This window comes from Bombina bombina, chromosome 4 (assembly GCF_027579735.1).
Source record: "Bombina bombina isolate aBomBom1 chromosome 4, aBomBom1.pri, whole genome shotgun sequence".
NCBI classification, from domain to species: domain Eukaryota; kingdom Metazoa; phylum Chordata; class Amphibia; order Anura; family Bombinatoridae; genus Bombina; species Bombina bombina.
In genome coordinates, this window is record NC_069502.1 from 811,039,388 (window position 1) to 811,065,598 (window position 26,211).

At 41.8% G+C, this 26,211-nt stretch overlaps 1 protein-coding gene across 3 annotated transcripts in view; it reads left to right on the top strand.

Moving 5' to 3' along the window:
* LOC128657072 (gastrula zinc finger protein XlCGF57.1-like) overlaps nt 1-26,211 on the top strand; it is a 73,234-nt gene that overhangs the window by 8,233 nt on the left and 38,790 nt on the right. For all 3 annotated transcript variants that reach the window (XM_053711301.1, XM_053711302.1, XM_053711300.1), the window contains exons 4-7: nt 3,244-3,391; nt 3,625-3,705; nt 22,385-22,608; nt 23,487-23,655. In XM_053711301.1, the coding sequence (XP_053567276.1) occupies nt 3,244-3,391; nt 3,625-3,705; nt 22,385-22,608; nt 23,487-23,655 (622 nt within the window). The remainder of the gene's footprint in view (nt 1-3,243; nt 3,392-3,624; nt 3,706-22,384; nt 22,609-23,486; nt 23,656-26,211) is intronic.

Consider the following 26,211-nt stretch of genomic DNA (forward strand, 5'->3'; position numbering starts at 1 on the left):
TTAGGGGTTTAGTGATTTTGGGGAACTATTATAGTGGGACTTGTCTATTTATAGGTTAAATGCTTTGAGGGCAGTTTATGTGTTTATTGCGGAGCGATCAAGGAGCCTATAATGCCTGTGGGTACTGCCCACTGTAACAGTTTACAGCTTTTAAAAAGTGGTATTAAACGTTTATATTTGTATGCATTGTGCACGTGATAATCATCTGGTAATATCACAATAACTTTGGCTAGCACGCTAATTAGCTCATCTCGTTATAAGCATGTGATTTACTAATTATGTTTTGTTAAATATTTTAACTGGTGACTTCAAATACCAACAGTTATAGGAAGTCTGGTAACCACCTAGTAATTTTATGTTAACTAGTATGCAAAGCTCACAGGTAGAAGACACAAAGCCATACATATTAATATCCACCAGGATCGTCCTGTCTGTTATGCCCCACAACAGAGTTTGTCAGTTCTAGTAAACTAATATGTCACATCTATTTACTCACCCTTGTGTGGCTTCTAGTATCAATGTAGACAAACAATCCCAATGCATGCGGGCACGCTATCAATCTAACAGCGCATGGGGCTTTCCTCTTTTAACTCCAACTAGTCAGCGGGTAAATCACATGACTGTTTAATCCAATGCCGCTCAACATGGATAACGTAGCTGCAGAATCAAGCTCAAACCAGAAATTTTGTTGCAAAGATTGCAGGTTTGCTATAGATGAAATCATACACTTGCCAAAATAATAGTCCCTTTCTGTCTCCCTAAAATTGCTTCTCCGAATAATTCCTGGTTAAAATTTAAAGGTATTTACAGATGTGGGAATACAGATTGTAAAGCCTGTGAACATGTAGCCATGGGTACACATTTTTGTTCCATGGTGATAAATGAACAAATTGAGGAATGCTTTAACTGCACTACCACAGTTGTAGTTTATTTACTGGCACAAAATGTAAGTTGCAATATACAGGGTTAGCCACCAGGGATGTTCGTTGGATAATTTGTGAACAAGTTAGAAGTCCAAAAAGAGGTGGTGATAAATTGAAATTGTTGGAGTAGCAAGAAATGTATTGTATTTTAAAACTTAGAACTAGAATACCAGAAGAGCTCAACTCAGAATATGACCTTTTTGGCAATGAGTCTGAGTCGTCAGTAGTTTGAATTGATATGGAGTAGTGATGCACCGAAATGGAAATTCTGGACCGAAACCGAATCCGAAAATCCGGGATGCACTTGGCCGAAAACCGAAACTGATACCGAAAATCTATTTTTTCAAATTATTGTTTTTTTGCATAATTAGAGCCAATAAAAAAAATCCCACACTTTTATTGAAAGTAACACACTAAAATTGGACAAAAATATCTTAAAACAATAATATGCTACACAATAATTTTACCAAGAAAAAAAAAACCAGGCAAACAATAATGCCATTTTCGGCCAAAATGTTTCTGCGACCAAAATTTTGGTGCATCCTTACTTAAAACAATTATAAATATCAATATACTGTATTATTCTTCATTTAGTTCTATGTAACAGAATCATATTTAACAGTTTTTTTTTTTTTACTAATTATCCAAATAAAGTACAGTATAGTCCTAGAAAACTCATTATATGCAGAACAGTAAGTAAAATAATAAACTTAAACAGCAGCTCTAGGCTAGCATCAAATTTGAAACATGCTACACAATAATTTTACCGAAAATAACAGGCTAAAAAACCGAAAACCGAAATAGCCAAAAATGCAATTTTCGGCCGAAACTTTCTGCGGCCGAAATTTCGGTGCATCCCTAATATGGAGTAACAACTTTACTCTGACTTTTTGTATCAGATAGTTGCTATATCTGTTGTATATTATCCATTAATTCGTATATAGAATATGATTACATTTTAAATAATATTTTGTATTGATGGTTCATATGTAAATGTGCTTTTTTAGTAATAATGATATATTTATGTATTTGGATATCTGTTTAAATTAAGTAAATGATAAAGCATGAATAAGGGGCTGTGACCCCGAAATGTTGTTTTTCTATGTGAATAAACTGTCTATATTGAAATATTGAGTGCTAAGAACCATCTTTATCATTGACTATTCGTTTAGGGACCTGACAGTGTCCTGAGGTCTTTCGTGCACTCCTCCATAATTGTGCTGTTCTCATTTTTTCTCTGTTTAAATTAAGTAGTGACATCATGAAATCTTATCACCAATGAGACACAAGGTAGGATTATATCAGAGTGATTTTATCAGTGTGTTTTTAGGGCTATGATTATGGCATTAAAGCTGAAACGTGTAAGCCTTGGATTTGTGTACAGATATTTTGCAATCCAACACTTAATTTCATATTTACAGTATACTGTGCATACTGTGACAGAAAGTCTGGTTTGGTGATAGAGGGAGTATATATTAGACCAAGTTTAATACATTTCACTTTACCATTTTGCTAAGAAACCCCAGGGAAGTGATTAGTGTTTTTTAGTTGTGAATACCTTACAGCTGTTAAAGACTATTAAACTCAGGTGTGGCTCATGATTACTGCTCCTATGGTTTAAAAGGGAAGCATTTCTCTAGCTAAGTAGATTACAGCCAGACAGGAGGCCTGATATGATGTGTTGTGAAAAATATTATGTACTAAACATCTTGCTGGATTTCTGTTTGCTGTTTCATTCTGTAAAGGACATTTGTGTTGCTGCAGACAGAGATTTGCTGTTTTAGAAGCTTTTGCAGAGAAGCTTGTCCTTTTGCCTTACCTGTGAACAAACTGTATGCTGCTGATGCAATTGATGCAGCTGCAATCATGGAGTTTTTATTATATAGCAAAAGTTCTGTTTGTTTTTTCTTTTTTTTACTTCTAATACCCAATCAAGAAATACTGATTACATGAAGCACAGACTAAGGTATCTCTTGACTAATCTAGAGCGTAATATTTAGTTTGGGTAAGTGGGGGCATATATATGACTTTAAAGGTCACATTCCAGCCCTTGGTCTTATGGTTAGAAAATTTGAATTGCTGGAGAATGTGCAATTCTGGAGAATGGTGTGAGCACTGCTAGGGAATGTGACATTATACCAGTGTCAGGGCTCAGTAATTCTTCTTATTTTTCCCATCTGGCCCTGGGTGTATTTCCTACCTGCTGCCTGTGTCTCTGTATGTTCTCAGTAACATTATTCTGGCTTTGTCAATAAAAGTGTGTGACAGAATCTGTGCTGCGCCTTTAAAATCAGCGCTAAATGAGTTGTGTGTGTTTCAGGTGCCTATAAAGTGTGATGATGTTGCTGTGTATTTCTCTATGGAGGAGTGGGAGTATATAGAGGGACACAAGGAGCTTTACAAGGACGTCATGATGGAGACTCGCCAAGCACTAAGGACTATGGAGATCCCAGGAAACAAGAGCTCAGGTAACGCTGTGTAGTAATAAATATCTCACTCAGGAAATGCACATACACTACAGAAGTAACTGAAAGAGTGTAAATATACAGTGAATCCGTTATGTGTGATCTAATGAGCTGTCTGATTATAAACAAGTTTTATACCCAACATAAATATTAACACTTTTTTGTTCAGGGAAAATTAGAATACATTGTACATTGTTGCATGATTAGCAAAGGAAACTAATTGTATTCTCTTTTAGAGCTAACAGGTCACAGTGATAAACATCTAGACACAGGAGCATATGCAGTACAGAATATTCAGCCATCAGATATCTCTGCAGGTGAGTGATCTATGGTATAAGCTTCACAGTTAGAAAACTCAGATTCTGAAATGAGCCTCAATACAGAGAGATGGCAATAATACAATCAGTTTGGTTCATAAACATACCTTGTCTTCCTTTCTGTCTCATCTTCTGCTTCATGCAAATACCATGCACACACATGTCCTCTCTTCTCTCTCACCCTCTGTTTCATGTGAATAGTACACACACATGCCCTCTCTTCTCTCTCACCCTCTGTTTCATGTGAATAGTAAACACACATGCCCTCTTTTCACTCTCACCCTCTGATTTATGTAAATAGAACACACATGCCATCTATTCCTTTCTCTCTCACCATATGCTTCATATAAATGGCACAAACACACCCTATGTCGCCTTCTCTCTCACCCTCTGCTTTTAGTGAAATAACACATGCGCGTGCCCTCTCTTCCCTTTTTTTTCTCACTCTCCGCTTAATCTAAAGGACACACACATGCCTTCCCTTCTCTCTCACCCTTTGCTTCATGTAAATGGTCCACACACTTGTGCCCTCCCTATTCCTTCTGCTCACCCTCTAGTTCATCAAATTGTATTCTGAAAACTCTGATTTGTTGTGAATTAAGTTATTTTTGCCTTTAATAAATATGACTTAATATAGGAAAAAAATGGCAACTGGTACTTTGCAATATAATTATTATTTTGAATCTATGACTGTAGTGGAACATTATCTAATCTACAGATTATTATGTACATTTGAAGCTCTGAAATTAACTGAATGTAGCTCGCCCCTGCTACCAGACCAGAGCAGGAGCGAGCTACATTCAGTTTAATGGAGCGATTGGGAGTGCTGTGATTAGACAGCGCGCCCGCGAAGTGCTTTTTAAAACCAAGACCTGATCAGAAGAGCCTGGAGAGAAGACAAGGTAAGTGCAACTTTGAGAGCTAAAATATCTCAAAGCTTTTGATTTTGAAAGCTGCCTTTAAAGGGACATTAAACACTTTGAGATGGTAATATAAAATCATAAATTGTATATAATAAAACAACTCTGCAATATACTTTCATTATTTATTTTGTCCTCTTTGCCTGTAATTCCATTCTGAAATTGTAAACTTTTCAGTTCCTGTTAGAAATGGAAGTGCAGAATACTGTTAAATCGAACACAACCATTGGCTGCACACTCTAGTGACCTATTTATAACTGACCCTAATTGGCCACAGCAGAGAAGGTAACACAAGTTACAACATGGCAGCTCCCAGTGTTTTATAGACACTAAGGCCTAGATTTGGAGTTTGGCGGTAAAAGGGCTGTTAACGCTCCGCAGGCTTTTTTCTGGCCGCACCATAAATTTAACTCTGGTATCGAGAGTTAAAACAAATGCTGCGTTAGGCTCCAAAAAAGGAGCGTAGAGCATTTTTACCGCAAATGCAACTCTCGATACCAGAGTTGCTTACGGACGCGGCCAGCCTCAAAAACGTGCTCGTGCACGATTCCCCCATAGGAAACAATGGGACTGTTTGAGCTGAAAAAAAACCTAACACCTGCAAAAAAGCAGCGTTCAGCTCCTAACGCAGCCCCATTGTTTCCTATGGGGAAACACTTCCTACGTCTGCACCTAACACTCTAACATGTACCCCGAGTCTAAACACCCCTAACCTTACACTTATTAACCCCTAATCTGCCGCCCCGCTATCGCTGACCCCTGCATATTTTTTTTAACCCCTAATCTGCCGCTCCGTAAACCGCCGCAACCTACGTTATCCCTATGTACCCCTAATCTGCTGCCCTAACATCGCCGACCCCTATATTATATTTATTAACCCCTAATCTGCCCCCCTCAACGTCGCCGACACCTGCCTACACTTATTAACTCCTAATCTGACGAGCGGACCTGAGCGCTACTATAATAAAGTTATTAACCCCTAATCCGCCTCACTAACCCTATCATAAATAGTATTAACCCCTAATCTGCCCTCCCTAACATCGCCGACACCTACCTTCAATTATTAACCCCTAATCTGCCGAGCGGACCTCACCGCTACTATAATAAATGTATTAACCCCTAAAGCTAAGTCTAACCCTAATACTAACACCCCCCTAAGTTAAATATAATTTACATCTAACGAAATAAATTAACTCTTATTAAATAAATTATTCCTATTTAAAGCTAAATATTTACCTGTAAAATAAATCCTAATATAGCTACAATATAAATTATAATTACATTATAGCTATTTTAGGATTAATATTTATTTTACAGGCAACTTTTTAATTATTTTAACCAGGTACAATAGCTATTAAATAGTTAAGAACTATTTAATAGTTACCTAGTTAAAATAATAACAAATTTACCTGTAAAATAAATCCTAACCTAAGATATAATTAAACCTAACACTACCCTATCAATAAAATAATTAAATAAACTACCTACAATTACCTACAATTAACCTAACACTACACTATCAATAAATTAATTAAACACAATTCCTACAAATAAATACAATTAAATAAACTAGCTAAAGTACAAAAAATAAAAAAGAACTAAGTTACAAAAAATAATAAAATATTTACAAACATAAGAAAAATATTACAACAATTTTAAACTAATTACACCTACTCTAAGCCCCCTAATAAAATAACAAAGCCCCCCAAAATAAAAAATTCCCTACCCTATTCTAAATTAAAAAAGTTACAAGCTCTTTTACCTTACCAGCCCTGAACAGGGCCCTTTGCGGGGCATGCCCCAAGGATTTCAGCTCTTTTGCCTGTAAAAGAATAAATACAATACCCCCCCCCCAACATTACAACCTGTTACGGTTACCCTTAGTCTCGCTGAGAGATGGACCGCTTAGTAGCCTGGATCCCTATTGCTAAAGAGGGGAGAAGCTGCTTTCCATAGTATTCTATATGAGTCTCGCAAATATAGAATAATCTCCCTTAGCTGCAGTACAGCTAGGATACCCTTCTGCCCACAAAAACGAGTCAACGCTGCGATTGAGGGTCAAACAAGAACTCAGGACTGGGATGCCCAGCCTGCTTTTTATTAAGGTTACATGCACACAGGGCACTCCCAGGGGGAGAGGGGGGGAAGCACAAAATCCCCCATCACACATTTAGATAGAGAGCACTGTCCTTTGACAGGCCACAATAGGATTACAGTACTTAAGATAACAAGTTTACAAGTTCATCTTATCAATTAGCAGTCTGGCTCCAGAGGTGATTAGACAATAGTTTCTAAAAGCTGAAAAAAAAAGTTAACTCTTTATGAAATGATACTTGTTACGGTTTTCTTGGAGCCCTTCTTAGGCGCTGGCTTGGCTGGTTCAGGCATTGCTGCTGGGAAATAAGCTCTTCACAACAAAATAACTAATGCTTCTGTAACAGTGCTCCCTTTCTGTGGAACACTCTGGCAGACACTGTCTGACCCCTTTTCGGGGCAGACTAAGGCTGTCCAGACCGCTGGTTATGCGGGGCTGAGGTCGGTTTGTCTGGACAACCCGTCGGCGTTGCCATTCTGTTTCCCAGGTCTGTAAGTAATGGTCAAATTGAAGGGTTGCAACGATAAGCTCCAACGTAATAGCCTGCCGTTATCTCCAGAGACCCGGTTCAGCCACACCAACGGGTTATGGTCGGTGACCAGGGTGAACTCCTGACCATATAAATAGGGAGTCAATTTCTTTAATGCCCACACCAAAGCCAAACACTCCTTTTCGACCGCTGCATAGCTGACTTCGCGGGGCAGGAGCTTCCGGCTGATGTAGGCAACTGGATGCTCCCCTCCATCTTCGCCTACTTGGCTGAGGACGGCTCCCAGCCCGAACATGGAAGCATCTGTATGGACGATAAAACGTTTGTTAAGGGCTGGGGCCGCCAAGACAGGAGCGTTAATTAGAGCATTTTTGAGAGCCTGGAAAGCCATTTCACAGTGGGGAGACCACAGGACCTGTCGAGGTAAGTTCTTCTTGGTCAAGTCAGTCAGGGGTTTGGCAAGTGTGCTGTAGTCTGGTACGAACCGTCTATAGTACCCTGCCGTGCCCAGGAAGGCTAGGACCTGAGTCTTAGTGATGGGGGTGGGCCAATTGGCGACAGCTTCTATCTTGGCCGGCTCTGGTCGCTGCTTTCCACACCCCACCCGGTGACCCAGGTACTGTACCTCGGCCATCCCAAAGTGGCATTTTTCTGGCTTCAGAGTCAGGCCAGCAGCCCGGATCTGATCCAGAACCATTCCTACATGAGCTAAGTGGTCCTCCCAGGACTCACTGTGGATCGCTATGTCGTCCAGGTAGGCGCAAGCAAAACTCTGGAAGCCATCCAGGAGCCTATCCACCAAGCGCTGGAATGTAGCTGGGGCATTCTTCATCCCAAACGGCATTACCCTAAACTGATATAAGCCGAATGGGGTGACGAATGCCGACTTGGGGATAGCCTCCGGGGCCAGGGGAATCTGCCAGTAACCTTTGCAGAGGTCAATAGTGGTCAGGTAATTTCCCCTGGCTATACGATCGAGTAGCTCGTCTACCCTGGGCATAGGGTAAGCGTCCGTCACGGTTTTTTCATTGAGCCTCCGATAGTCTACGCAGAACCGGGTGGTCCCATCTTTCTTGGGCACCAAGACAACTGGGGAGGCCCAGGGACTATCGGAGGGCTCAATTACCCTGAGCTGGAGCATCTCATCGATCTCCTTCTTCATTCCTGTCCTAACTGCTTCGGGGATTCGGTACGGAGCCTGGCGCAAGGGAGCTTGTCCCGGAGTATCTACCTGGTGGGTGGTTAAAGTAGTGTACCCTGGCTTCGGGGAGAAGGTGAGGTGTTTGGACTGGAGGAGTTGGCTGAGCTGCTCCCTTTCAGTGGGGCTAAGTCGGTCTCCTATCTGAACCTGAGCCACTATACCTGTGGGGAGACTCTTTTCTAATAGGTCTGGAATGGGTAGACTGTCGGGGTCTTCCTGAGGGGAACAACATACGGCCGTCACGTTCTCTGGTCGCTCAAAATATTCCTTGAGCATGTTTACATGGAATGTCTTTCTAAGATTGTTGTCATGGCAGCTAGCTATCACATAAGTGGTGTCTCCCCTTTTCTCTACGATCTGGTAGGGACCCTGCCAGGACGCCTGCAATTTGTCTGTCTTCACCGGCTTAAGTACTAACACCTTTTGTCCTATGGTGAAGATTCTCTTTCGGGCCCCCCGATCGTACCATACTTTCTGTCTTCTCTGGGCCAACTGGATATTAGCCCGCACGGATTTGGCTAATTGCTCCATTCGGTCCCTGAGTTCCAGCACGTATGGCACAATGGGGACACCGTCAGCCTCCATCTCTCCCTCCCAGTGCTCCCGGATCAGGTTTAGGGGTCCCCGTACCTTTCTTCCGTAGAGCAACTCGAAGGGAGAGAACCCTGTCGTTTCCTGGGGCACCTCCCGATAAGCAAATAGGAGGTGCGGCAGGAAGCGTTCCCAGTCTCGGTATTCCTGAGTGAACGTCTTGAGCATTTGCTTGAGGGTCCCATTGAACCTCTCACACAGCCCGTTCGTCTGGGGGTGGTATGGGGAGCTCAGGAGGGACTTAATTTTGCAAACCTGCCAGAGTTGTTGGGTCAATTCAGCCGTAAATTGGGTGCCTCGGTCGGATAGGATTTCTTTTGGAAATCCTACCCGGGAGAACACCTGTACTAGTGCATTCGCTACCGTATCCGCTTGTATGTTGGATAGGGCGACAGCCTCTGGGTACCTGGTAGCGTAGTCCACTACGGTAAGAATGTAGCGCTTACCGGAGGGACTAGGGGTAGCCAGTGGTCCCACTAGGTCAATAGCAACCCGGCTGAAGGGTTCCTCTACAATGGGCATATTTACTAGATGGGCTTTAGGGTGATCGCCTCTCCTTCCTACTCGTTGACACACATCGCAGGTGTTACAGTAAGTTCTAACGTCAGCGTGCACCCCTGGCCAAAAGAACGTGTGAGTAATGCGGTGTAGGGTACGGGTTACGGCTAGGTGGCCTGCTAAGGGGATGTCATGGCCTATCTTGAGGATTTCTTGACGGTATTTGTGGGGCACTACCAGCTGTCGCCTACGCTGTCCCCTTTTCTCTGTCCAGCGGTATATTTTCCCTTTTTCCCATAAGAATGTTTCGTTATCTGCCCCGCCCCCTCCGGTCTCTGCTCGTTCCCGGTACTTTTGTAAAGTCGGGTCAGTCTTAGACTCTGTCTCGAAAGCATCTGGGGTGTCCCAGGGTATGGGGCCTAACATGTCAGGCAAGGTCGGGGTAGGTCTTACCTGTGTCTCCCGCACTGGTGAGAGCTCTCGCTCCATCCGGGCTTGGGCCCGTGTAGTCACTGGGTCCGCCTCGTTGTTGCATACTGGAGCATAGGCAGAAGTCATGGGGCCCAAATCGTTGCCCAGTAGTACTTCGGCAGGTAAATTATCCATTATGCCCACGTTCACAGCCCCCTTTCCCGCTCCCCAATCAAGATGCACTTGAGCTGTTGGAATTTTGTACACATCCCCCCCCGCCACTCTAACGGCCACAGTCTGTCCGGATCGCTTGTGCTCTGGCACCAAATGACTCTGTACCAGCGTGATAGTAGCCCCTGTGTCTCTCAATCCCTCTGTAGATCGCCCCTCGAGCCATACCTTCTGCCGATGGTGCTGGCGGTTATCTGAGGCAGCATATACAGGGTCCACCTCGTGAAGCGGCCCCACATATCCCTCCATAGGGGCCTCTTGGTTAACACAGAGGGCCCGGGCCGGACGATAGGACCCAGAGGGGTAATTGTAATTCCTGGGTGTCTGGTGCGTATTAAGGGGGCAGCTAGCCATGAAATGCCCTGGTTGCTTGCATCGGTGGCAAGTCGGTCTGGGACGCTCAGAGCTGTTATTGTGTGGTCCTGAGTGTCGGACGGGCCCTGTGGGCACCGGGGCTCGGAATTCAGCACGAGGGGGTGCACGGTAAACCTCTCTGGGTTCGACCCGTGCTGGAGCTCGGTAGTTCATGGGTTCGTGAAGACGGGAGTCATAATGTTCATCGGCCAATTTGGCTGCTTCTTCTAAGGTAGAAGGCCGCCTGTCTCGCAGCCATTCCTTCCCTTGCTGTTCCATGCCATTATAAAAATGTTCTAAGAGAAACAATTGTAAAATTTCCTCACCAGTCACCGCTTTACTTCCGCTCAGCCAGTGATTTGCCGCTCTCCGCATTCGGTGCGCCCATTCCATATGGGTATCGTTAGGCTTCTTTTTCGTGCCCCGAAACTGTCGGCGATACGTGTCCGGAGTTACAGCGTACCGTCGCAACAGTGTCTCCTTAACTAGCTCATACTGTGTCACTTCCTCAGCACCCAGAGTACGAAAGGCTTCCAGGGCTCGCCCGGATAGTTTCCCAGACAATATCGTGGGCCACTCTCTGTTGGGAGTCTGGTGCAGGGCACATTGCCTTTCGAAGTCCGCCAAATATTCATCAATCCCTGTCTCGCTCTCTAGGAAGGGTCGAAATGCCGCATAGGGTATCTTGGGCCTCCCAGCATTTTCGACAGGGATGATTACCTGCGGGGCTTCAGCATTGCGGTGTGCGTTCGCTAGGTTGAGTTCGTGGGCTCGAGTCTCTCGTATATCCTCGTCCGCCTCCGCCATCAACTGCTGTACCAATTCCATGGAGGGGTTCGGCCCGTATAATGAGAGCCTTTCCCGAACAATCCTGGTTTTTTCGTCACTAATCGTGGTCGGTGTTTCCGCCATTGTGAAGCTCTGATCCAGTTCGGTCAATTCTGCGATCAGCTCTCTCCTCGGCCGGTTGCTGGCGTACCCCCCTCTGCTTTCAAGTAAATCCTTTAGGGTTGTACGCTTCAATTTTTCGTAAGCGCTCTCCATCCGTTCTGTACCTCTCCTAGGAAATCCAGGAAAATCCCGCCGCTGCCGCCAAATGTTACGGTTACCCTTAGTCTCGCTGAGAGATGGACCGCTTAGTAGCCTGGATCCCTATTGCTAAAGAGGGGAGAAGCTGCTTTCCATAGTATTCTATATGAGTCTCGCAAATATAGAATAATCTCCCTTAGCTGCAGTACAGCTAGGATACCCTTCTGCCCACAAAAACGAGTCAACGCTGCGATTGAGGGTCAAACAAGAACTCAGGACTGGGATGCCCAGCCTGCTTTTTATTAAGGTTACATGCACACAGGGCACTCCCAGGGGGAGAGGGGGGGAAGCACAAAATCCCCCATCACACATTTAGATAGAGAGCACTGTCCTTTGACAGGCCACAATAGGATTACAGTACTTAAGATAACAAGTTTACAAGTTCATCTTATCAATTAGCAGTCTGGCTCCAGAGGTGATTAGACAATAGTTTCTAAAAGCTGAAAAAAAAAGTTAACTCTTTATGAAATGATACTTGTTACGGTTTTCTTGGAGCCCTTCTTAGGCGCTGGCTTGGCTGGTTCAGGCATTGCTGCTGGGAAATAAGCTCTTCACAACAAAATAACTAATGCTTCTGTAACACAACCCACCACCCACATACCCCTAATCTAACCCAAACCCCCCTTAAATAAACCTAACACTAAGCCCCTGAAGATCTTCCTACCTTGTCTTCACCATACCAGGTTCACCGATCCGTCCTGGCTCCAACATCTTCATCCAACCCAAGCGGGGGTTGGCGATCCATCATCCGGTGCTGAAGAGGTCCAGAAGAGGCTCCAAAGTCTTCCTCCTATCCGGCAAGAAGAGGACATCCGGACCGGCAAACAACTTCTCCAAGCGGCATCTTCAATCTTCTTCCATCCGGTGCGGAGCGGGTCCATCTTGAAGCAGGCGACGCGGATCCATCCTCTTCTTCCGTTGTCTCCCGACGAATGACGGTTCCTTTAAGGGACGTCATCCAAGATGGCGTCCCTCGAATTCCGATTGGCTGATAGGATTCTATCAGCCAATCGGAATTAAGGTAGGAATTTTCTGATTGGCTGATGGAATCAGCCAATCAGAATCAAGTTCAATCCGATTGGCTGATCCAATCAGATTGAGCTCGCATTCTATTGGCTGTTCCGATCAGCCAATAGAATGCGAGCTCAATCTGATTGGCTGATTGGATCAGCCAATCGGATTGAACTTGATTCTGATTGGCTGATTCCATCAGCCAATCAGAAAATTCCTACCTTAATTCCGATTGGCTGATAGAATCCTGTCAGCCAATCGGAATTCGAGGGACGCCATCTTGGATGACGTCCCTTAAAGGAACCGCCATTCGTCGGGAGACAACGGAAGAAGAGGATGGATCCGCGTCGCCTGCTTCAAGATGGACCCGCTCCGCACCGGATGGAAGAAGATTGAAGATGCCGCTTGGAGAAGTTGTTTGCCGGTCCGGATGTCCTCTTCTTGCCGGATAGGAGGAAGACTTTGGAGCCTCTTCTGGACCTCTTCAGCACCGGATGATGGATCGCCAACCCCCGCTTGGGTTGGATGAAGATGTTGGAGCCAGGACGGATCGGTGAACCTGGTATGGTGAAAACAAGGTAGGAAGATCTTCAGGGGCTTAGTGTTAGGTTTATTTAAGGGGGGTTTGGGTTAGATTAGGGGTATGTGGGTGGTGGGTTGTAATGTTGGGGGGGGTATGGTATGTTTTTTTTTACAGGCAAAAGAGCTGAAATCCTTGGGCATGCCCCGCAAAGGGCCCTGTTCAGGGCTGGTAAGGTAAAAGAGCTTGTAACTTTTTTAATTTAGAATAGGGTAGGGAATTTTTAATTTTGGGGGGCTTTGTTATTTTATTAGGGGGCTTAGAGTAGGTGTAATTAGTTTAAAATTGTTGTAATATTTTTCTTATGTTTGTAAATATTTTATTATTTTTTGTAACTTAGTTCTTTTTTATTTTTTGTACTTTAGTTTATTTAATTGTATTTATTTGTAGGAATTGTGTTTAATTAATTTATTGATAGTGTAGTGTTAGGTTAATTGTAGGTAATTGTAGGTAGTTTATTTAATTATTTTATTGATAGGGTAGTGTTAGGTTTAATTATATCTTAGGTTAGGATTTATTTTACAGGTAAATTTGTTATTATTTTAACTAGGTAACTATTAAATAGTTCTTAACTATTTAATAGCTATTGTACCTAGTTAAAATAAATACCAAGTTGCCTGTAAAATAAATATTAATCCTAAAATAGCTATAATATAATTATAATTTATATTGTAGCTATATTAGGATTTATTTTACAGGTAAGTATTTAGCTTTAAATAGGAATCATTTATTTAATAAGAGTTAATTAATTTCGTTAGATGTAAATTATATTTAAGTTAGGGGGGTGTTAGTGTTAGGGTTAGACTTAGCTTTAGGGGTTAATCAATTTATTAGAATAGCGGTGAGCTCCGCTCGGCAGATTAGGGGTTAATAATTGAAGTTAGGTGTCGGCGATGTTAGGGAGGGCAGATTAGGGGTTAATACTATTTATGATAGGGTTAGTGAGGCGGGTTAGGGGTTAATAACTTTATTATAGTAGCGCTCAGGTCCGCTCGGCAGATTAGGGGTTAATAAGTGTAGGCAGGTGTCGGCGACGTTGAGGGGGGCAGATTAGGGGTTAATAAATATAATATAGGGGTCGGCGGTGTTAGGGGTAGCAGATTAGGGGTACATAGGGATAACGTAGGTGGCGGCGCTTTGCGGTCGGAAGATTAGGGGTTAATTATTTTAAGTAGCTGGCGGCGATGTTGTGGGGGGCAGATTAGGGGTTAATAAATATAATATAGGGGTCGGCGGGGTTAGGGGCAGCAGATTAGGGGTACATAAGTATAACGTAGGTGGCGGTCGGCAGATTAGGGGTTAAAAATTTGAATCGAGTGGCGGCGATGTGGGGGGAGCTCGGTTTAGAGGTACATAGGTAGTTTATGGGTGTTAGTGTACTTTAGGGTACAGTAGTTAAGAGCTTTATGAACCGGCGTTAGCCAGAAAGCTCTTAACTCCTGCTATTTTCAGGCGGCTGGAATTTTGTCGTTAGAGCTCTAACGCTCACTTCAGAAACGACTCTAAATACCGGCGTTAGAAAGATCCCATTGAAAAGATAGGCTACGCAAATGGCGTAGGGGGATCTGCGGTATGGAAAAGTCGCGGCTGTAAAGTGAGCGTTAGACCCTTTAATCACTGACTCCAAATACCAGCGGGCGGCCAAAACCAGCGTTAGGAGCCTCTAACGCTGGTTTTGACGGCTACCGCCGAACTCCAAATCTAGGCCTAAAACTTTACACTTATTTTGTCACTTTTTAAACAACTAATGAAACTTTAAAAAACACATCTACATGTTAGTCATGGACTAATCTTTTCTTTGAATGCATCATTCTATCTAGCATGTATTTAGTGTTTAATGTCCCTTTAAGATAATGTTATATAATTCTGCAGAATTATATCACATTATTTTTTAAGTATACTGTCCCTTTTTTTATTTTTTATTTTTTTATTTTTATTGAGGACAAAGAGTATATACATCATACAAAATAAAAGATAAGCAAATCATAAAATATTTACATCATACTTGATCAAAAATGTTTACAATTTTTCCCTTTTCAATAAATTAATAGGTCACTCTTAGACCAAGTAATTTATTCTTATCAATGAGTTATCAAACATCTTAATACAAGGTTTAAGGCTTAAATACAGCATTGTAAATGCAAACATTAAACTAACAATTGTATAAGAGGAAACAAATTGGATAATACTATTCAAAACTAACAATCTGCATTACGTATTAATGAAATATCTATACTAATCTTTCTAGATTACAGGTTATATTGTCGTCATTTTGGGATCAGTCCTTCATCCCCAGGACTTTGGTTGAAGGAATGAACGGACTTGTATTTTAACTTTAGACTCTCGAGGCAAATATGCTCCGTCGCATATTGGATGCATAGGGGATTGTATATTATTTACCTCTAAAGATGGCCTCATTTCGTATTTTACCATACAGGTTATGGGTATGTTCCCCAGATTGGATAGCCTGTCTTGCCTCTGTCAAAGTTGCTGATGCAGTTGAACGGTCTCTGTCTTGCAAAAACTGTCTTCTGGGGGTCCACCACCAACCCCTTTATAGATGCGGTATGTGGCAGAGATCCTCTCTTCTTTAAAGGACCGTTCTGTGTTGCAGGAAGGTCGTGTATTGATGTCTTTGGTGTTAGAGAATCTGTGTCTGCTATGGCCTCTCTTGGCGGGTTGTTTGATGACTCAAGCAATTTTGAACTGCATAGCTGTCTGTGCTCCATAGGTAAAGTGATCTTGGTGTGTCTAGGCCCCTTTTGCCGATTTATCTGGAACAGGAGAAACTCTCTCTGGTGTTTCATGCGTTGTTCTTTTCTTTGCAGTCTCAATTGTGCAGCGGGTCATTAAATAATCTATCGGAGCACAATCCATTAGATGCTGTAATAATGCTTCTAGCTTTAGCCAGTGCATACTGGTGACGCCACATGGTCCTGCTTCTATTATTATGTCTATTGTGTTTTGCTGAAAAAGTGTTCGTTGTCCTCTTTCTTTAATCAGCCCTCTTCGTGTATCGTCCAAGTTGTTGTTGTTATTGCTCACAGTGGTAGATCAGTGTGCTCAGTTGAGGCAAAATACCTCGGCCTGCTGAGGGGGGTATGGTTGCCTGCTGTGTCCTGCCAGGCCCTTAACGTCTGATGCCAAGCTCCAGATTCACTAATACAGCCCATTACAAGATATGTTTGGCACGGCTATATGCAATGATGTTGCAGTGGATATATTCGACTATTTTGTAATTGAACTCCTTTAACTGACGGATTAGTGGAGATTCGCCTGGAGTCTAGGAATATGTGACCATTTCAGGTCACAGTTCAGACACGCCCCCCCCTAGTTTACTGTCCCTTTAATACTGGCATAGTTGTGAAAACAGAAGATCTGAGTGTAACTTGTCAGCTGGATGCTCCAATGCAGGAAATGTGTTACAGCGGCAGTGCAGATAGGTGCAAGTGTGTGACATGTCTTCTGTTTGAGGTGTTGCCTGGCTTTTGTAGTGTGAAAGTACTGTACATTATATCACTGGTCAGGGTGTCACCTCAATCAGACACTGAGTGTCACAGTGCAATATAGCCTTATACTCACCAACTGTTGTCACATTTCTAGTGTTCAGTTATATCAGCCCATATCATATAATAATACCAATACAGCTGCTGACATTTATAGGGGAGCACACGGAGGAGCAGGCACTACTTGTTAGAGAAAAAGTTTTTTTTTTTTTTATTCTGTTTATTGAAACAAATAAAAAAAATGGAGTATCCTCGGAGTGAGTACAAACACACAGGGCAAGTCTTACGTGTTTTGCGTGCCCTAGTGGCGCTTAATCATAAACTAGTTAGGTATAGCAGAGGAAGCCCATTTATACTTAAGGTACAAATTGATTAACCCCTGCCAACCCATAATTTGGGAAGCAGGTTTTTTTTTTCAGAATTAAGTTGCACTGACCAGTAGTTTGACAGTGTTCCGTATACCCCTCTTGCCTGCCTGCTGACATTTATATCTACCATAGTATAATCATTACTATTGTCTTATGATCAGCTGCGAATACACTTTGTAGGAGCATAAAATAAATCCCACAGCGCTATGTTATTTTAAATTTGCCCATCTTTATGTCCTGTCTGTATATTGTGAGTTAAAGTAAAGTTACCACAGCATTAAATACAGCATCAACCAAGCAGATGCAGAAAGCAAAATACACATCTGCAAAAAGGCAATATTAGTGATAATCGCCCAGATGAGAAGTGGCAGCAATGATTACCATAGAAATTGAATTAAGTGTGCAATAGTGTACCCAGTCGAAATGCATTTTTTTATCAGCTGTTCACATTTAGTAAGAAAGACAATGGACTACTCTGTAATATTGTATATGTTTGTATAAAGTAATCAGGATTTGATTCTATGGGTGTGTGTGTAGAAGCTTATGTAGCTTGTCTGTGCATTTTTACAGGGGTTGTTGGAATACTGGTGCTGTATTGTTCCTTTGTCAGGTATAGGGGCGGTTGAAATACTAGTGCTGTATTGTCCCTATGTCAGGTATTAGGACTGTTGGAATACTAGTGCTGTTATGTACCCATAATAGGTATATGGGCTGTTGAAATATTAGTGCTCTATTGTCCCCGTGTCAGGTATAGGGGCTTTTGGAATACTAGTGCTTTATTGTCCCAATGTCAGGTAACGGGGTTGTTGGAATTTTTGTGCTGTATTGTCCTTATATCAAGTTTAGGGACTGTTGGAAAGCTCAGGCTTTTCTGAAATGTGGTTCAGATCTAAAGCTTTCAGGGGTGATTGTTCTGGTTCCTCTACAGGAACAGGGTTTGGGGTTTTATTCAAATCAATTCATTGTCCCAAAGAAAGAGAATTCTTTCAGACCAGTTTTGGATCTGAAACTTTTAAATCGTTTTGTAAGAGTCCCAACTTTCAAGATGGTGACTTTAAAGACTACTCTGCCTTTTGTTCAGCATGGGCATTTTATGTCCACAATAGACTTACAGGATGCTTATCTTCATGTTCCAATTCATCCAGACCATTATCGGTTAATGAGATTCTCTTTTCTAGACAAGCATTACCAGTTTGTCGCTCTTCCATTTGGCCTAGCAACAGCTCCAAGAATCTTTTCAAAGGTTCTCGTGCCCTTCTTTCTGTAATCAGAGAGCAGGGTATTGCAGTGTTTCCTTATTTGGATGATATCTTGGTACTAGCTCAGTCTTTTCATTTAGCAGAATCTCACACAAATCAACTAGTGTCGTTTCTTGAAAGGCATGGTTGGGGGATTAATTTACAAAAGAGTTTCTTGATTCCTCAAACAAAGGTCACCTTTGTATTGTCCTTATATCAAGTTTAGTGACTGTTGGAATACTAGTGCTGTATTATCCTCATGTTAAGTATAGAGGCTGTTTGGATACTGCTGTAATGTCATGTCGGGTATAGAAGCTGTTGCAATACTAGTTGCTTTATTGTCCTCATGTCAGGTATAGGGGCTGATAGAATACTAGTGCTATATTATCCCCATGTCAGGTATAGGTGCTCAGTTTTCTCCACACAAAAAAAATTGCCAGCAGGTGGCATTATGAAGTAGCCAGGTGGGGCTAGTGTAATATTTTCTAATGTTATATAATTTTCTGGTATTCAAAACACAAATTAATTGCATAATTTAACATACATATATTTAAAGGGACAGTTTACTAAAAAAATTGTCTCCCCTTTAATTTGTTCCCAATGATCAACTTTACCTTCTAGAGTGTATAAAATTGTTTACAAGTATTTCCATTACCCTTATATTGGCATTTGAAATAGTTGATTTAGACTTTGGTATCCCCACCCATCCTGAAAGTTTTTGGCCTCAAGGCCAAGCTGTGTAAACACAGCCAGTAGAAGAAATTAAACTCCCAGTGGGTTATAGAAGATAGAAGGTAATAACATGTTAATTTTCTATTGTTCTCTCTAAGTATCAGTGGTTGGTTTATGGACAGATTTAAGATAAAGAAGCAGGTATATGAACACAATGTGATGAAGTAATGAGATCTGCTTATACCTTCAAGCTCAACCCATTTTATTAGGTTGTGGCTTCAAAACACAAAATCAGCTAATTCATATACACAAATAAACCTTAAAAAATGCAAATCTCATACATTTTATACTCTGCAGCTGGTAAAAAAGTAATTGGATACACATCAAGGGAAAACAATTTTATAGTATACTGTCCCTTTAATGATAATTTGTGCAATAAAAATTTAGTATGTTTAATATTAGCTAATTTTAGCTTAAATGGATACTAAACCCAAATGTTTTCTTTCATGATTCAGATAGAGCATGCACTTTTTGCAACTTTCTAATTTGCTCCTATTATCTTCATTCTCTTGCTTAACCAAAAATGGGCCTGCTCCTAACCTTACATTTCTGCTTTTTCAAATAAAGATAGCACGAGAACAAAGAAAATTTGATAATAGGAGAAAATTAGAAAGTTGATTAAAATTGCATGCTCTATCTGAATGATGAAAGAAAACATGTGGGTTTAGTATCCCTTTAAAGGACCACTAAATACAGTAGGATTATATAATTAACAAGTGCATTAACCAGTAGATTTTTTTTCTAACAAATGTATTTTTTCCCCATTTGCCTGCCCCCTGTATCATGTGACAGCCATCAGCCAATCACAGACTAAAAATACATATACCCTATGAACTTGTGTGCATCCTCAGTAGGAGTCGGAAAGTGTGTATATAAAAAGATTATGCAAAATGTGTTAAAAGAAGTAAACTGGAAAATCTCTTAAAATTGCATACTCTATCTGAATCATGAAATTTTAGCCTTGTGGTCAGTAAAATCATCCGGGGGGTGCACCCGCTAAAAAGGTCTGGGGAGAACATTGGGTGCTGTTGGAATACTACTACTGTATTGTCCCCATTTCAGTCAAGGGGCTGGTTGGAATATTAGTGCTGGATTGTCCCCATGTCAGGTATTGGGTCTGTTGAAATACTAATGCTGTATTGTACCCATGTCAGGTATAGGGGCTGTTGAAATACTAGTGCAGTATTGTCCTCATGTCCGGTATCGGGGTTGTTGGAATACTAGTGCAGTATTGTCCTCATGTCAGGTATTAGGGCTGTTTGGAATACTAGTGCTGCTTTGTCCCCAAGTCAGATATACGGGCTGTTGGAATAATAGTGCTGTATTGTACCCATGTCAGGTATAGGGGCTGTTGAAATACTAGTGCAGTATTGTCCTCATGTCCGGTATAGGGGTTGTTAGAATACTAATGCTGTTTTGTCCCCATGTCAGTCAAGGGGCTGGTTGGAATATTAGTGCTGGATTGTCCCCATGTTAGGTATTGGGTCTGTTGAAATAATAATGCTGTATTGTACCCATGTCAGGTATAGGGGCTGTTGAAATACTAGTGCAGTATTGTCATCATGTCCGTTATAGGGGTTGTTAGAATACTAATGCTGTTTTGTCCCCATGTCAGGTATAGGGGTTGTTGGAATACTAGTGCAGTATTGTCCTCATGTCAGGTATTAGGGCTGTTTGGAATACTAGTGCTGGTTTGTCCTCAAGTCAGGTATAGGGGCTGTTGGAATAATAGTGCTGTATTGGGCTAATGTCAAGTATTAGGACTGTTGGAACAATAGTGCTATATTGCCCCCATGTCACCTATAGGGTCTGTTTTAATACTAGTGATATACTGTCCCCATCAAGTATAGGGGCTGTTAAAGTACTAGTGCTGGATTCTCCATATGTCAGGTGTAGGGGCTGTTGGTTTAATATTTCTGTTTTGTTTCCATGTCAGGAATAATGGCTGTTGGAATACAAGTGCTGTATTGTCTCCATATCGGGTATAGGGGCTGTTGGAATACAAGTGATGTATTGTCCCCATGTCAGGTATAGAGGTTGTTGGAAAACTACTGCTGTATTGTCCCCATGTCAGGTACAGGTTTTTTTTTTAATACTAATGCTGTATTGTCCTAATGTCAGGTATAAGGGGTGGTACTGTGATTTGAGTGCATTTGTAAAGAATATGCAAGGTTTTAATAAAAACAATTAGAATGGATTATATTTTAAAAACGCAAACAAAAACCTGTGTAGCAAAATTAGAGAAATATGGATTTTTAAAAAGGCAATTTGAACATAGATCACAATATTTAGTTTTATTAGGAATCTAGTATACAAATCAGAGCCAAACTCAATTAGGAGGTTCTGCACAAAACTAGAACCCCCACATTTGATTGCAAATAGAGACTTACCTAGACTAGACATTCTCTATAACATACATGGGGACCCCCACACCATCTCTCCTCCTCCCATTTCTTAACACCTTCTCACCACTACTAATAATTTCCAGACTCTCTCTTGCCCTATCACCCCCTTATTTTTTAGATCCAGAAAAGCGTTTGGGTATCCTATAGAAAAGGCACTTCCCTCATATCTTACTCTCTTTATGAAATATGCTTTTCTTGAAATTGACCAGTTAAGTAGTTATATTTTGGTTATAATTTTTATAGTTTAAACATTACTTCCATGTACTTAACAATGACCATGTCAAATGTGATAAGACATATTGTGCACTTATAGCTGTGTTTTGTACAACTTTACTTTTTCAATATAGCTGATTACAAAAAAACTAAACAAAAAAAACAAACTGTAATACACAAAACATAGAAATTCTGATTGGCTACAGTGGGTGTATTTGCAAAAGTCACTAAATCCCAGCTAACTTGCTTTACTACATGGCACATGCTGTGCTTACTGATATGTTGTCACTACATTGAATTTCTTCCAGATGTGACTGCTAGTGATCTACACACAGGTTTTGTTCAATTAAATTACACAATTCTTGTTTACATTTTATTTTCATCTTAAGTTTTTAAAAGATACCATTGCCCCTGTAAATAGTGATTCTTTAGATTGTGTTTTTTTTATTATTAGTTTAATTGAAAATGATACTAAGATTTCATTGAACATGGAACAAACAGAAGATAAGTGGCTAAGAAATATGCCAGAAGCTGCAGAGCATGAAATATGTGACAATATAGGTACAGGTGATTGTATGTGTGTGACATGTCTGAGGGTTACAGGGCACAGGTGAGTGTACGTGTGTGATATGTCTGAGGGACACGGCACAGATGAGTGTATGTGTGCGACATGGCTGTGGGAAACAGGGCAACAGGCTGCACACAGATATTGTTCAGAAAATAATTTTGTCCTTTTTTGCTTATAGGTCTTTCAGCTGAACCAGTGGACACTTACTTCAGGATGGCTACTAGAAGCAGAAGAATCCCTAAGAAGTATCTGGACGGCGAGAATTTGTGGACGGGCAGCACAGTGCGAGAGGAGAAGAAGGCCAAGAAGAGAAAAAGGAAAACTGTAGGAGTTAGAGGCATGGAGTCAAAGGGAACTGTCTTTCCTGAAAGGCTAGGGAGTGCTGTGCAGGCTGTCACAGAGGTAAGTGTTGGGCCCTTTCACCCCCTTTCTGCCCCCCCCCCCCTTTATCTTCCTTTAGTCCGCATTCTTATGCTGGGTCTTCCGGATCTAACTCTGTCTAATCCACAGCTCCCCCTTCTATCCACTGAGTTGTTTCTGAGCAGGACTTGTCTTCACCGGATATTCCCCCAGGTCAGGGCGGCCCTGTGTCATCGGCTTTTAATTCTGCTGAGCAGGTTTTTTCTGTAGGGCCAGAGCTTGTATGTGTTTTTTTGGTGCCCTCATCTCCATTATTGTTTTGTTTGGCCGATCCTGGAACAGCCCCAGCCCTCTTGTGGGGAGGCGCGGTCAGCTTCACATAGATCAGCGTTGGGTCCGTATGTGATCAAGGAGGGCATCCATTCCTCCGGGGGTTTGCTTAGGCTGGGCGGAAGGGAGTTCCTATAAAGAGTATCAAATCCGTACCTATGTGGTAGACGGGGGTTTGTCAGATGAGCGGTCGAGCTAGGATAGGGACAGGGGAACCAGAAGGGGCCCTCAGATTGTAGGTCCCTATGCGATAGTTGATCACGATGCCCCGCCCTATAATGATAAAAATCTATGTTGTGGGTGAGGTGATATTGTCTCGTTATGGCTCAGATAGGAATTCTGCTATCCCAAATATTTTTTCAGGGCATCAGGGTAGGCATTGCCACAGAGATAGTGCAGGTAGGGGATATGTTCATGGGGCCAATAATATACACCAGCAGTCCTTTGTCCAAATAACAAACACTCAAAGGAATGCTACATTTTTAAAGGTCAGCGACGGGCACTTAAATATGAGAGTTAATGATTCATCTAATAATGTGCCGTTAAATGCTGGTAACCATATGAGTATGAGTAACATATATTATCCACAGGCTGGAAAGGAGGTTTCATTCGGAATCACGGATGGAGAAGGGCGGAGGGAGCAGTCAACAGAGGAGCAACGAGATCAAGGAACAGAGAGCCAGCAGAAACAACCCGGTCCGAGCAAAGTGAGGCCTAGGGTGGAACTTTCAATTTGTGGAGCGGGAGTACATAAGAAAGGTAAGAAATGTAGTATCGTTATCTCATCCGATAGTTCTAGTTGCAGGTTTGACTCTGATGTTGTTAAAGGCCCAAATATGAAAAAAGTAGGGGCACAGTGGGGGTCAAAACGCCTCTGATTCAGAGGAAAGTGAGGGGGATAATGTTATAGAGTTAATCGGTACCACTCTCTTCACATTTAAAAGGGAAAATAGTGCAGAAAGCTCAGAAAGGAAAGTTCCTTGACTTTTTTAGTATTACTAGGGAAGCTGTTGCCACTAAGTCAAGAGCAAAGAATGCAGCAGCACCACCAATTCTTCTTAAAGGTTTATTGGACCAAATATATATTTCTTTGTTTCAATAAACCTTTAACAAGAATTGGTGGTGTTGCTGCATTGTTTGCTCATGGATATTTGTTTGGGGAATTTGGTGTATACCCTGACAGCTTGCACACCTTATATACCTGCTTGAGTGCTGAACAAAGTTTGAATTGCCACTAAGTCAAGGGGAGAAGGCGCTAAGGCTAGGAAAAAAGATTTCATTTGTGGACTGGGTTTAAAGGGTTTGCAGTATACTCTGAATGTTTTCTGGATGTTTTTTGGATGCTCATCCAGAGCAAATAAAAGGTTTGATGCGGTATTTGCATTTAATTGCGTATTGTTTTACAAGCTATGGGGGAATTCAAGAGAGGTAGCGTGGCCACGGGTGGAAAGGGCAGAAAGGATTTTTGGGGTAAAAATCATTGACATGGTCATGCTTAGTTAAATTAGCAGAAGAGCAGGAATCCGTTTTATTGCTAAGGGGAATAAATATGAGGTGAAGGAATGTTGGGCGTTTAACGACAAGCGCTGTGACAGGGGATTATCTTGTAAGTACAAACATATTTGTAAACACTGCACAGGTGATCACCTCAGTTTGGATTGTAGAAGAAAAGAAGGGGGTAAGAATAATTCCTTTCAGGGCTCAGGTAGATTTCAAGGGGGTGGGGCAGGGTTTGGCCAGAATCCCATTGAAAGTAACTAAGATTTTGAAGGTATTGGAAGGATATCATAATGTCAAGGACAGGGGGATGTTAAAGGAAGGTTTTGAATTTGGTTTTAAGGTGCCTATTCAGTAGGGGTGCGCATCTTCACTGGTCTCACGATTTGATTACGATTATCATGTCAACAATTCGATTCTACGATGCATCACAATTAGTTCCCTAATTATGCCAATGATTTAAAGTTTTCAGCAAAAAAATTCAAGCAGTCAAAAGAACTTTTTTATTTTTTTTTATTTTATTAGCTCAAAAAAGGACACTCTTTCTCATGTGGCAAAGTCTGAACACAGCAGACAAAAACAGTATTTAAACTGCTCTCGTTTGCAGCACATGCGACAAGATCTGCCAGTCCTTGCTAACGTAATGTGCAGTTACTCTAACATAAGACTCCGTCGTGACTGAAGTCCATGAATCACACGTTATTGCGACTCGACTGGCTTGGCTCATTGATGCAATTACCTGAGCTTTGGTTTCGTGGTAGAGTGCAGATATAATGTTTTCTGTAAAGTGACTGCGTGACGGGAGCTTATAACGTGGCTCTAGTATCTTCAACAGGTTGCAAAACCCGAGGTTTTCCACAACAGAGTAAGGCCGTAGGTCCTTCGCTATGAAAGTTGCCACAGCTTTGGTTATTCTCTTCCCTTTTTCAGAGTTGGGCGGCAAAGTTGACAGCATCGCATCAATTCTTGGCTGAGCTAGGCTTGTTATTTCCTTGGCACTGGCGGCAGGTGTTAGCATCTCAGAGTGAAAACGGCTAACTTGATTTCTCAAGTTAGTAGTATTCCCTAGGTATTTCATTTTTGTGTGACAGGCTTTACAAACCGTGTGTGTCTTGTCCAATTTGTGCTTTCCAGTATGTTCATAAAATCCAAAATGTGCCCAGATGTTTGTTTTTAAAATGCTAGGTGCATGTTTTATCTCTCTTTTTGGTCTCCTTCTGTCATTTTAGCATGACATGTACGTAATATGTGACGGATGATGTCAACGTTGAACTCTGTCAGTGTTAAAAAACAAAACAAAACACTAAGTTGTCAAAATATAAAATCCGCAAATGTAAAATCAACAAGAATATTTAAATTTAGTACATTACATTAGTAACTTCAGCTTGCCAACATTTGAAAACAAATTGCAGGGGACACTTGGCATTTGGCATGGGGGGCTTGGTTAGGTACTGGACTGGTAGGTATTGTAACGGTATAGGTGTCTGGACACCACAACATAATAAAGAAACACTACAATTGTGTTGATGCAGTTAGAGTCTTCTGCAAATTCTTTGTATCAGCATTATTATCCAATATCCATTCATTAGTAGTCACTCAGGGGCCTATCTATCAAGCTCCAAAAGGAGCTTGACAGCCCGTGTTTCTGGCAAGTCTTCAGACTCGCCAGAAACAGCAGTTATGAAGCAGCAGTCACAAAGACCGCTGCTCCATAACCTGTTTGCCTGCTCTGAGCAGGCCGACAGACATCGCCGCAGTTCAACCCAATCGAGTATGATCGGGTTGATTGACACCCCCCTGCTGGCGGCCGATTGGCCG